At 45.4% G+C, this 12,343-nt stretch overlaps 1 protein-coding gene across 2 annotated transcripts in view; it reads left to right on the top strand.

The window, feature by feature from the left end:
- The window catches only part of LOC119212506 (disintegrin and metalloproteinase domain-containing protein 12-like), a 61,812-nt gene that overhangs the window by 46,170 nt on the left and 3,299 nt on the right, over positions 1-12,343 (top strand). For both annotated transcript variants that reach the window (XM_037462961.2, XM_037462959.2), the window contains exons 12-21: positions 2,800-2,977; positions 4,564-4,653; positions 4,805-5,000; positions 5,080-5,188; positions 6,011-6,209; positions 8,428-8,505; positions 9,501-9,609; positions 9,790-9,925; positions 10,129-10,240; positions 11,271-11,516. In XM_037462961.2, coding sequence (XP_037318858.2) covers positions 2,800-2,977; positions 4,564-4,653; positions 4,805-5,000; positions 5,080-5,188; positions 6,011-6,209; positions 8,428-8,505; positions 9,501-9,609; positions 9,790-9,925; positions 10,129-10,240; positions 11,271-11,516 — 1,453 coding nt within the window. The remainder of the gene's footprint in view (positions 1-2,799; positions 2,978-4,563; positions 4,654-4,804; positions 5,001-5,079; positions 5,189-6,010; positions 6,210-8,427; positions 8,506-9,500; positions 9,610-9,789; positions 9,926-10,128; positions 10,241-11,270; positions 11,517-12,343) is intronic.

Raw genomic sequence — 12,343 nt, 5'->3', positions numbered from 1 at the left:
ACAAGAAATACGTTATTTTTAGTCATTTCTGCTTTCAATTTTAGTTTCTTTTCTTTTTTTTTCATCTTGGCCCCTTAAAAACTTTTTTGAGTTTCCATGCTAAACACTGAAAACTACAAACTGTACTAGAATGTCATTAAATGCAGGCAGTGTCATTTTTCAAATGCATCGCTGCTTTTCTGGATCTTTTCTGGAAGAAACAGAGCCGATATATTGTAGATTTTGGTTGTAAATGTCAGAAACCCTATTCTTCCTTTTTGTAAGTCTTTACCGGTGACTTATTTTCTTTCTCCACACAAACACTTGGGTCGCCTGTCACAGTTCATCTACCCCCTTGTCAAAGGGGAGAAATGAGAACATGTTTGAAAGCCTTCAGCGCTGTAGCATTACCACAGCATGTGTGGCAGATTGTTGAGGCCTGTAATAGATCTGAGAATAATTCCTTGTCACCCGACATCCTACAGATCCATTAAAGCTTTGTCTGGCCGTCGCTGCCGTGCAGTTTAGGTGAGCGCTTTGTACACTCTTGTCAACCATCAACTGCAGCACCTCCGGAGCTCAGGAGCAAACCGTCCAACACTGTAGGTTGGAGACGAACAAAAGAACACGAACAACAGAGAACAATTGATCCCTGTAATAGAACTGGAGCAGGACCAGATGTAAAACAAAGCAGCAGCCAGGGACAGAACAAAACCCAAGTGATGAAGAGCAGGCGGAGGTGAGCATCAGCCGTCCTTTGTGAAGCAAAGAAGAGGATGAGAAACAAGGCCGCTCTTTTCTTTCGTTGTGGTGGACCAGACGCCCAATGGGACGAGTGGCTGTCTGGAGTGACTCGTGTGCCCGCCGTCACTAGTCCTGGCACCTCTTTACATGCCCCGTGGCCCGCAGCTGCAGAATGCCATCCACAGCAATTCATCGCCGCCCCCCCGCCTTTACGCAGACATTACTCCCGCCTTCCCCACACCATTACAGGGCAGACCAATTATCCCTGTACTCATAAAGAACAGCTGGATCCTGAGCCGCTCGCGGATGTCAGGGACGTTAGTGTTTGTCATGGAGCGCAAGGGGCTGGTAACTGAAGAGCAGGGCTGAGTTCATGGAAATCAAAAGAACGCAGCCAAACGGGGGGTTCAACTTGGGCAAGCTGATTCGGCTGAGACTGAGGGGGCTGAGGGGGCTGAGGGGAAATCAACAACAGCAGTGGCTTAGGAAGTGGTCCGCCCATTGAGCGGCAGCCCTGAAAGTGGTTCCTCACAGTCGGATTCCCTGAGATACTCGGCGGGGAGGAAGGAAAAAAGAGGACGCAATGACGGCCGGTTTCCTCATTGCTCTTTTCCTTTTGCCATTTCATGTCCTTACAAATCCACTCTGATCTTCTGCTTTTAATCCAGAGAGGGCGAGGTAACCTACTTTCACCTAACACAACCTCCAGGGTTGTATTGGCGTTAGAGAGCCGTGAGTTGTGTGTTCGGGGGGGGGGTCAGCAGCGGGAGCTGATGAAAGCTGCCTCCACACGTGATGGAAATCAAATGCAAGGAGAGAATGAGGTCATGTCGAAACATTCACCAAGTGTCGGGTCTTGTTTGGAGGCTGATTAGATGCGAAACCCAGTCAGAGAAAAACACTCTGAAAGACGGAAATGCCTCCTTGTCTGAGATGAAAAGCCTAAGTGGCTGTTTCACAGCTTCAGTGTCACTGCAGCCAGTGGGTCTGACCTCCAAGGCTCAGCCTTACAGCTTGACGACTCATTCAAACTCATGCATCACTCATAGAAACACGTCCATGAGCCGCATCTTGACGACATAGCCCCGTTACCTCCTGATGCGATAGCAGCTCGGGCTGTGGATGACTTCCTCATGCACCAGCTGCTCCTGAAATATGCTTGTTGAAAAATGCGTCTGTGCGACCAAGCGGGACATGTTTGCTGTAGTTTTAATCACTTACTTTCCAAATCAGACACACTTCACAGGCTAACTAGAAAACTTCCGTCGCTGTCAATTTAAAAAAAATGCCCGATGCACTGAACGTGTAGCTTGATTCAAACTGAACTTTGCTTGCTGCTCTCAAATTGCAAACCCCTCTGAAAATGGACGCATTGTATCCAAAAGAAAGTACACAAGTTCTCGGGCAAACATGAGTGTGTTGTGTTGAAAGAAACTGATGATGGGCTGATGTGTCGTCTGATACAGACACACACGTAAAGAAGCGAGCTTATTATCAAACACATTCACCCATTCAGACCGTAATGGTTGATGTGAAGGTATTAAAAACCTTGTCTTTATCAAGAAACACAAGATACGATAGTAAGATAAGTCTGCACACATTCATGCGCACTTCACACAGTTATCCAAGGCACTATATTATCAGAGAAATAAAGCCACATGAGGCTTTTTGGCAGACAGAGCTCTGGGCTGTGAGTTTCCCCACAGAGAGGACCACCCTCTCTGTCCGCTCCAAAAACAATATTAAAAACACACCATCTCTGTTTCTTTCAGATTTATTGGTATTACGTACTTTTTAGTTTGAGTTTTTATGATCCCCTGCCTCATAAACCATGCCTTATCAGATCCGCGTCTCCCAGCGGAGGGGGCCGTCACTGGGGCCCTGTGCTGTTTGCATGCTAATGGGGCTTCGGAGAGGTTTTGCCGAGCTCTCGTGGTTAATTGATTCTGTGATCAGTGGCAATTAGCCCTGATTACATCAGACTGAGGAGGGCCCCTGAAGGGGAATCTCAATCGTCATCCTTCTCATCTTGCTCTGTTTTTTGTCACTCGCAAAACATTTCTTTTTTCCTGACAGTTATCCGTTCCCCACGGTGTTCAGCAGCTGCAGCAAGAAGGACCTCACGGCCAGTTTCGAAAAAGGTGTCGGGATGTGTCTGTTCAACATGCCTGAGGTCAAGGTGCTCTACGGGGGGCAGAAATGTGGCAACGGCTATGTGGAGGAGGGAGAGGAGTGTGACTGCGGAGAGCTTGAGGTAAGGAGATGGACCTCCTGCAATGCCTCAGCATTCTTGTTTTATACCCCTTTCTGTCAAAATTTGGATCACTTTATGCCACCCATGAATCATTGTTAATTATGCATCCCGCATTTGAAAAATGAAACAAGCTGCTGCACTAGTGGCGTTTTCTGACAGAAGCATGGCGCAGACCAACATTCCCCCCGGCGTAAAAAACAAACAACGCCTGCAGAACTCTCGTAAATTCAAACACAGTCTGTTTGGAAAATGAGCTCGGAGGTATGACGCTGAATCTATTCATTCCCTGCACTGAAGAAGTGTTCACGTAGAGGCTTGTCTGATTGGGATACAATGTAGCGAGAGGGAAGATCGCTGACAGCTCAGACGGTGAATTATTTAAATGATCCTGCACGGCGTGCACATATGTAATGCTGGCACACGTCGCTAACTACTGCGACTGAGGGATGATAAAACTGTTAATCACGATGCAGCTGACAATCAGAGGGAGCACACTGACAATAACCAAATTATGAGATACGAAGGAGGCATTTATAATGATTTGGAACGATGTTTTTAATTATATAATAGCATATGTGAGAGAATGCCTCGTTGTCTCTCGTGGTATGTTCACACCGTAATGCACAGTGAGTCTTTTTGTGAGCCGTGGAGGCCTCTGCCAGGCCGACAGTGGCCCTGTCCTAAAAAAAAACAAAGAACTGTCATAAGCCTCGCGGGCCCCATGCCAGCGGTGACCGCAAAGCTCTCCGCGGACCTGGGTGTCGTCGCGCCAAACCAGACCATCCGAGTTCTCAGATGGCACTTTTCTCCACCACTGAGAAGCCTCGTTGAAGAGCCCGGCTCCTATTCCCCACAATCACAGTCGGCTTCTTTTCAGCACGATTCTGCCGCCTTCGGCCCTCCGGGGATCGTGGAAATTTGACCGTTAATGGATTTTTAGGCTGAAAAAGGTTCCGGGAGGCCCGTCGTATCAGCTGTGAACCACTGCCAGCTCTGCCGTCCGTCTACTTCCTCTTGAATCTTTCTGCACTCAGAGTGAACGGCATTTTCAGACCGATGCGTCACGGTGTGAGGGGGAGCTCAGCTCAGTGTCAGATCGTACATGCACAGTGAGACGTGCAGCTGACGCATTTATTGCGCGTTGCCTCATTTGGGCACAGCCCATTGGGTGGGAAACGTTATGGTGCAGTACAAATAAATGAATGACTCTCTTTCGCAGACAGATGGGGGCCAACGTTACAGCAACATTTTGCTTGTATGTTGACTTTAGTTTGGTGTTCCCTTTTGTATATTGTCTTCTATCCCTTATTCTCTTCGTAACCATCCAGCTTGTGGTTCCAGGGGCCTAAATGAGTTTCTAAATCCTCTCAGATGTTTTTTTTTTCCTTAAAGAACTAGAAACTGTTTTCTTTCTTTTGCCAGGTCCCTTAGTTGTTGCTGAATTCGGTCTTGCGAGGGCTGCGTCCTCTCTGATAACAAAGACTGAGCATTTGCTCTGAGGGGAAATGGGATATCTTTGTGCTGGGTAAATTATTCTTTGCTTTTACTAACATCCCTTTTTTTTCTCCATTATTTTCCATCTAAAGGAATGTATGAATCCCTGCTGCAATGCTTCTACCTGCACTCTAAAGGGCGATGCTGTTTGTGCACATGGACAGTGCTGCCAGGACTGCCAGGTATGACGTGCTCTGATATGCCAGCCACGATATTGTTTTCTTTTTTTTTTGTACAGCCATCTTGACACAAAGCTCAACAGATATTTGTCTAAGCTCTCCTCTCTGTCTTCTTCCCAATGACGTGTTGCTTTCTATGCACATTTGAGTGTAGCTCAAGCCAGCAGGCACTCCCTGCCGCGAATCCGGTAACTCTTGCGATCTGCCTGAGTTCTGCACCGGCACCAGCCCTCACTGCCCCGCCAACGTCTACCTGCATGACGGCCACGCCTGCCACAACGTGGACGGCTACTGTTACAACGGCGTCTGCCAGACCCACGAGCAGCAGTGCATCACACTGTGGGGTCCAGGTACGGGGAAGGCTCCCCCCGCTGGCTCGCACCGAAGCGGTTTGGCAACTTTTTCCATGCGCTCCGTTGTGTTTTGCAGGAGCGAAGCCGGCGCCGGGCGTCTGTTTTCAAAGGGTCAACTCGGCGGGAGACCCCTATGGCAACTGTGGCAAGGACTCCAGGGGCTCCTTTGCCAAATGTGAAGCACGGTAAGATGTGACGTTACCATAGTAACCAATTAATGCTGTAGAAGTCCTTTGCGACTCTCACACGACAAAGTTATTGACTAAAACTAATCAGAAATCAGTTGATAGAGGAGCGCCTTAGTTGCCAAGTGGTGATATCACATTCTTAATTACTGCACCGGTAAAGTCCTTGGGACCTTTATTGCATGTCATACCCCTTTCTCTCACTCTTATAAAATAAAAGCAAAAAGGCACCAAAATATATTTTTTAAATGTTCAATTCATCAACTACATGTTTGTAATATGTCTATGTCATTACAAGTGGAAGGAAAAATTAGAGGCTAGAGGACAACAAAGTGTTTTTAACGGTCTGAAACTGAAAATAAAACCAATTTGATTTAAAAAAAACTGGTGCCATCCTCTGAAATGTAAGGACGGGCTGCCTTTCCCCAGTACTATAGATTTATACATTGCAAATTGGTTCATCAGATAATACAAGTAATTTGAAGGTCAGGCCTATTAAAGTCGGTCTGTGCTGTCCTTTTTCAGAGATATTATAGACTTTTAATGATAACAGATAAAATAACAGACACATCCAACAATGGAAATACTCAGTAGTTGCAGCCCTAATTGAAGGTTACGGAGTCACTCTGTGAAATGTGGAATAAATCTTTCTGCTTAGGGCCAAAAACAGCCCAAACAAACTGCCTCTTCTCCACTAATTTGGACACAAGAGCAGGAGAAATAAATAGAAATACCCAATAATTGCATCTGCACATATTTGGAAAACAGAGACATGTTATTCAATCATATTGTTATTCTCCCCGTTTTTCGTTCTGTTTACAGAGATGCTAAATGTGGAAAAATCCAGTGTCAAGGAGGGGCTAACCGCCCGGTAATTGGTACCAACGCTGTTTCCATAGAGACAAACATCCCCATGCAGGAAGGAAAACGGATACTGTGCCGAGGCACACACGTGTACTTGGGCGATGACATGCCCGACCCTGGCCTGGTCCTGACGGGGACCAAGTGCGGAGATGGGCTGGTGAGAGCTGAGGCCTGTGACGCTTAAATACACTGTACAACGGGTTCATTAGCACTGATGGAAACAGTACATCTACTCACGTAGCTCGTTGTACACATTTCATTCCTGTTACTTGATATTTTGGGAAAATTACAAATAACATGAAATATAGTAAGAAAAGAAAAATCCAGTAAAGAAACATTTGTTGTCAAAAAGTTAGAAATCAAATCAATTATTCTTGGCCTTTTTATATAATTATTTGTATATATTTGCTGCTAGAACTCATTTTTCTTACTTCATTTTTTTGTTCTCAATGCAAATCAATTATTCATTCAATACTAGCCTGCCTATAGGTACATTAAATGACTTATCGGTTGGCATAATTCCTCTCGGTACTCGCCGGGTAAATCTAAAGGAGATTTAAAGACCGTAGGGCTTTTTAGAGCTAGTTGGTGTTTTCCTTGGTTCCTTGTTGAGCTTCACTCCGCAGGACTACAAAGAGGGAATTTTTTCAGTATATTTTCAGAAGTATTTCAGCACAAATTGTGGGATTCTGTCACCCATCTTCCCAATAGCTGAAACCCAAAAAACGATTAGCTGTTTGTTTGGATCCCCATTAGTCTACACCGTAGTGGAGACTATTCTTCCAGGTAAAACATCGACATACAAATCATGAAATGCAGCATGATCAATGTTGGTGAACTAAAACACAAACTTAAAGAACAACATTTACAGTAAGAAAATGAAACAACAAACAAAAAACAAAGAAACATTTACCTAATTTATTCTAATTCCCTTTCTGATTATTGCTGCCTTTCCCTCCCTGAAATCACATTTATTATTTGTTAGAGTCAAATATGAGGGAAGCACAATCCAGTATGCAAAAGCTTTGTTCATTACTGTTTTGCATTGCAGTTTCTGGGTAGAGGAAAAGTAATGTGAGCACTTAGTGCCTGTCTAGTATTATAACCATGTCTCTCATTTGCATGTGATAGCAGTAAGAGCAAACTGACGGGTTTCTGTGAGAAATACACATTATTTAAAAAGAGCATAAGGCTGCATGCCAGTCTTTCATCCACCCTCATCCATGCCAGCCTGGCATGCATGTCATCCACACTACTCCTGATAGAGCATTGAAGTGCTACTCTTGCCGCTCCGTTCTGAGCAAGCTGGAGTTTACAAAGTTCTTGCTTTAATGCACTAGACCAGATAACAGGACAGTAGTCCAGATTTGACAGAACTAGAGATTGTATGACTCGTCTGATTGTTGTGTTAGTTAGCGGATGAGCACTCCATCTAATGGCATGAATAACATTAATCATTCTCACAACAGTATTATTAATCTTTCGTCAATAATGACACCCAGAAGTTTGACTTCTTTAACCTTTTCCAAAGTAGCCCCCTTTAAAGAGAGGCTTAATTTGTGATTTGTCCTGAGAGCATATTTAGAACCTAATACCATGCGTTTAGTTTTTGAAACATTCAGCTTCAGCTCATTTTCCATGATCCATTCAGAAACCCGCTTTAACTCTAGTTGAAGCACCTTATTAACATCTTCAATGCTCATTGTTTGTACTTACAATAAGCATTACTTTTAGTTGAGGCAACCAATATAGATATAAAGCTCATTTCATTACAAAGAATCGTAATGTGCTTTAAATCAGAACAATAAGCAGACAAAGAATAATTAGAGAAAACTCAAACCTTTTAATAAGTTACTCCCCCCCCACTCCTCAAAATCATAATGGCAGCCATATCAATACAGATATGTCGCCTGAATTCTGTAAAACAGTAGGGGAAAAAGTGATGTGGACTGACAGGCCACGACATTGGTCACCTTAATGATACAGTGGCTCCATTTAGTCTAAAATTAGTTCTGTTTGAGCCTCCATCCTGAAAGAGGATCCAGCATCTGCCCTCATCTGTCAATGCTTCTGTCATTACCCTTCGTGTCCAGCTATGCCAAGTTCATCTTCACATGCAGCCTGGATGTACATTTGGGCGTGGCGCCTTTAAAAAGCCGCACTAGCGTATCATTAAGGAAAATTCCACTGTTTATTTAACCATATTTCATGCCATGTTGGCAGTGGCAAATTGAAAAGAACCCAAAAGTCGGATCTCTACTCCTTAAAAGATTAATGGTTTAGACTCTAAACCATTCATCTATGAACTTTAGAGTATAACTGAAGCTGCTCTTTGAGCTCACATTGTCAATTTTTTATGTCTTTTTCTGCTTCAGATGTGTCTGAATCGTCAGTGCCAGAACGTCAGCGTCTTCGGCGTGCATGCGTGCTCAGCCAAGTGCAGCAGTCGAGGGGTGAGTTCAGAGCATTTCATGCTATTTTAGAGATGTGAGGACCTGACGTGGTAGCCGTATAAACTCAACCCAATCCCTGTTGTTTTCTTAATATCCCATTCCTCCCTTACACAGAAGCTCATTTAGGCGGTAATGTGTTTTAAATAAAATACCCAGTACACAGTGGATAGGGGACCATTACAATGCCTTGCAATCAATCATTCTGGATGTTGAAGGGCTCAATCAATTAAATATAATGGCTTCATTTATGCTCGGTTTTGAATGCCATTCATCATACTCTCGTGCATTCGTCCTTGTCCCCAAAACTGTGTGTTGAAATCTGAAGGCCAAGCTTTACTTGGCCTAATGCTGACGGCAATGACACGCAGTTTGACTTTGAGCCGTGGGGCATGGATATTGGCTTTTTCTAAGAATGCAGCCCATCAAATGTCTTCGGGTGGTCCTGTTTAAGATGAATACTGTGTGATATTGCCCTTAAATCCACTGGGAGGTCCCAGAGGCTTAGACTGTGACTTGTAAAGTTCCAACAAAGCTATAGAGGAAAAGTTTTAAATTGACTACACATATTTATTTGTCTTGTTCCAATTAAGAAATATCTATAAAACTCTGAGGACTGTTTCACTCCCACAAATAAAAGGATGTTGCTGCTCAAGGAGACGAACCCTCCGCCCACCCCCTCCTCATGTGGAATGAGGCAAAATGTTTTTAATCTTTGCCATGTGGAGCCTGGCTGCTGGTGAGCTCTGCCTTACCCCCTGCAGCACATCTGCATCATGGGTGTTTTGTTGAATGTAGTGCCAAGTGCTGAAACAACATTAGTTTTGTTAATAGTTTAATCATTTAACTGTACAGTTCAGTGCAGTTCAGTATCAGCGAAAGCGAAAAGCACTGCTGCATACTGTGACAGTAAGTGTAGGCAAATAGTCGACTGTAAAAAAAAGACATCCTGACAACAGAATGCCCCAACAGTTTATGCCTTTTTTTATATTCTGCAGGTGTGCAACAACAACAAGAACTGTCACTGCGAGGCTCATTGGGCCCCTCCCTTCTGTGACAAGGCAGGTTTGGGAGGGAGTGTGGACAGCGGCCCCATCAGATTAGCAAGTGAGTCAACAGCACCAGTTTGAATATAGTGAATGGCCTGTTGATTGTAGCTAGGGTCATGTTGATACACATTATAGAACGTTTGTATGAAATGCATGGCTATTTAAATAAAAAGACCGTTAACGTTTAAAATAAATGGACAAGTCTGCAGAAATGTTGACTGTGTAGTTTATTTGACAGACAGTGGGAACCTGACAGCGGGCGTGCTGGTGGCTCTCCTCGCCGTGCTGGGAGCTGGTCTGATCATCTGCATCAAGAGGAAAGTCCTACTGGGCCTCCTCTTCACCAGCAAAAAGAACCCAATTGAGAAGCTCAGGTGCTTTGTCAGAAAATGAATGATTTTATTTGTTATGTAAAGGCGTTTTATAAATAGCAAAACATCTGTGACCGATTCTGCTGACACTTTTTCTAACTGCTGTGTGTAGTTATTTTTAATTAAATACTTTGAAATAACGTAACCGGTGTATGATCAGTACAATAAACTGTGTGATTACGGTTAATTTCCTCTTTAAATTCCAGATCAGTAAGTGCTGCAATCAGCAGCCGATCGGCGACGAACCAGCCGCAGTCGCTGAGCACGTCTCCGTCGCGACCGGCCCCACCTCTGCCCCCCAGCGCCGCCATCTTCAAGGTCACTAGATCGCACATCTTCACTAGCACGCGCGTGTCCTTCTGGTCCGGCGTCTGACTACTAACACATGGAGCAGCAGGCGGCGCACGCTGTAGAATATTCTCCTCTCGAAGGCCGCAGCTGTTCCCTTAAGAGGAATAGTTCTCATCGGGATTGACGTGTGCTTTTCAACACAAACGGCAGCTCATTCAAACCCAATTAAAACCGTCCCACTCTGCGTGGACATGTGGGAGATAAGTCAGTCGGTGGTGAGCGGTGTGTTCACAATACATTTCTTGTCATTAACAGCCGCCTGTTAAAGGGAGAAATTGATTTATCTGCCCCGGTTGTCACATGATAAATGTTGTGGCTGATATAAACGCAAGCCAGTGCAGGATTACTTTTAGCGGTAAATACCTGTGTGTCCACAGCACAGTATTCCTTAACGGCCCTGACACGCTCGGTAATGGGAAGAGACCTTTGATCGATTGAGTCGGGGGGGGGGGGGAACTGAAATAAGAGGAGCGGCGTCAGAATTGACATTTGTTGCCACGCGAGAGAGGCAACATGCTGTGCATTACCACGAGATCGGTGTTTTCAGTTAGGAGCATGTGGTTTTCATTTAAGATTAACGATAAGAGGAGAAAAGGATGTAAGGCTGTTTGATGTAAGAACAGTGCAACTGAGGTCATTTTCCAGTTGTCGGAAGCTGTGTTAAACCGCCCCGTGTTGTGCGCGCTCTCGTACGTGTTGCATCGAGTCTTTTTAGAGTTGCGCACACATCTGGCCAGGTCTAAATAGTAGGAAAGCTCCCATTTAGTGGGAGTTTGTGTGGGCTCTTTAGCGAAGTCCACCTGTGAATGAAGTCAAGCAGTATTCCTCTTCCACTTTGATAGGCCAGCTGAATTCGGGGAGCATGGAGGGAGGGGGTTCGGTTTACTTTTTATCGTTGCAGCAACAGAACGAACAGCAGAGGAAGAGGAGGAGGCTGACGTGATCTTTCTTGACTCTCGCCTTGACTCTTCTGGTTCTGCCTCTCATCTCTCTGCAGCCTCACCACCGGGGGGGTCCAGAGGCGGCGCTCCCACCGGCCCCTTACCCCTCCCACAGCCTGCGCAGACTGCCAAAGTGCCCCCCGGTTCACCTCAGCCACCCCGTCCCCCTGTCTCTCACCTTGTCCCTCTCTCCCGGCCCTGGGCTGGCGAGACCCCCATTGCCTCCACCTCACGTCCACGCCGCAGCGCGGGGGGCGTCCTTTCGTGGCGCGGCCCGCCATAACTCCTGCAGGATGGTCATGGTGAGCGAGTTTCCTGTTCCCTCGCTTTATTTTAAATGATGCTGCTCCATGTAATTGCTTCTGATTTGTCTTGTGAGCTTTTACACACCACAGCCCATAATACCTAACCAGGGATGTGATGTTGTTCGCTGCACCTACGGTATCACGGCGTCGACCGTTTTCACGGTTCTTTCGTGTCCTATGAAGGCATATGCATGTCTACAGTGATGTGCTGTCTCATTAAATAACAAGGTTAACACGGGGAGGCAGCGTCATCGGAGCGAGACTTCGATTCTACTAACCAGCACATAAATAAAGAAAATGGAGCCAGACATGCAGAGGAGGAGGAGGGGGGGGGAGGGGCAGGGGCGGGGGGGGGGGGGGGGACAGAAGATGAAACAGCAACTGGAGCTAGAAAGTATGCCCAAATATCGCTGGGTGATATTAAATTGGCTGCCACCGATATTCCATGGAGTTTAGTTATGGCACTGCCGGACTGACAGAGTTGAGGGGGAAGAGAAAGCCAGGAGTTCCTGGTGTTAAATCCCTCTCACTCAGCGATTCTCAAAGACTTATATTTGCTTTAATCCGGTTTGACTTGTTCCCTGGAGGCAAGTGAGGTAGACGGACCCAGCGAGAGAGAGGATCCAAAAGACAGAAACACAAAGGGAACACAGGGGCGGCTTGAGGGAACGAGTCATTAATCAAATGTAATCAATGCATTGTCCTTTTTCAGGCGGAAACTGCAAGCTGAGAATTTAGGATTTGCTGGTTTTAGTTTAATGTCATTGAGAATTGAATACCTTTCGGTTTTGAGTGTTGGTTTGGGAATAGCCAGCATTCTGAAA

This window comes from Pungitius pungitius, chromosome 21 (genome assembly GCF_949316345.1).
Source record: "Pungitius pungitius chromosome 21, fPunPun2.1, whole genome shotgun sequence".
Classification (NCBI taxonomy): domain Eukaryota; kingdom Metazoa; phylum Chordata; class Actinopteri; order Perciformes; family Gasterosteidae; genus Pungitius; species Pungitius pungitius.
The sequence above is the reverse complement of the archived record's forward strand: the minus strand, read 5'-3'. Positions and strand labels throughout refer to the sequence as shown.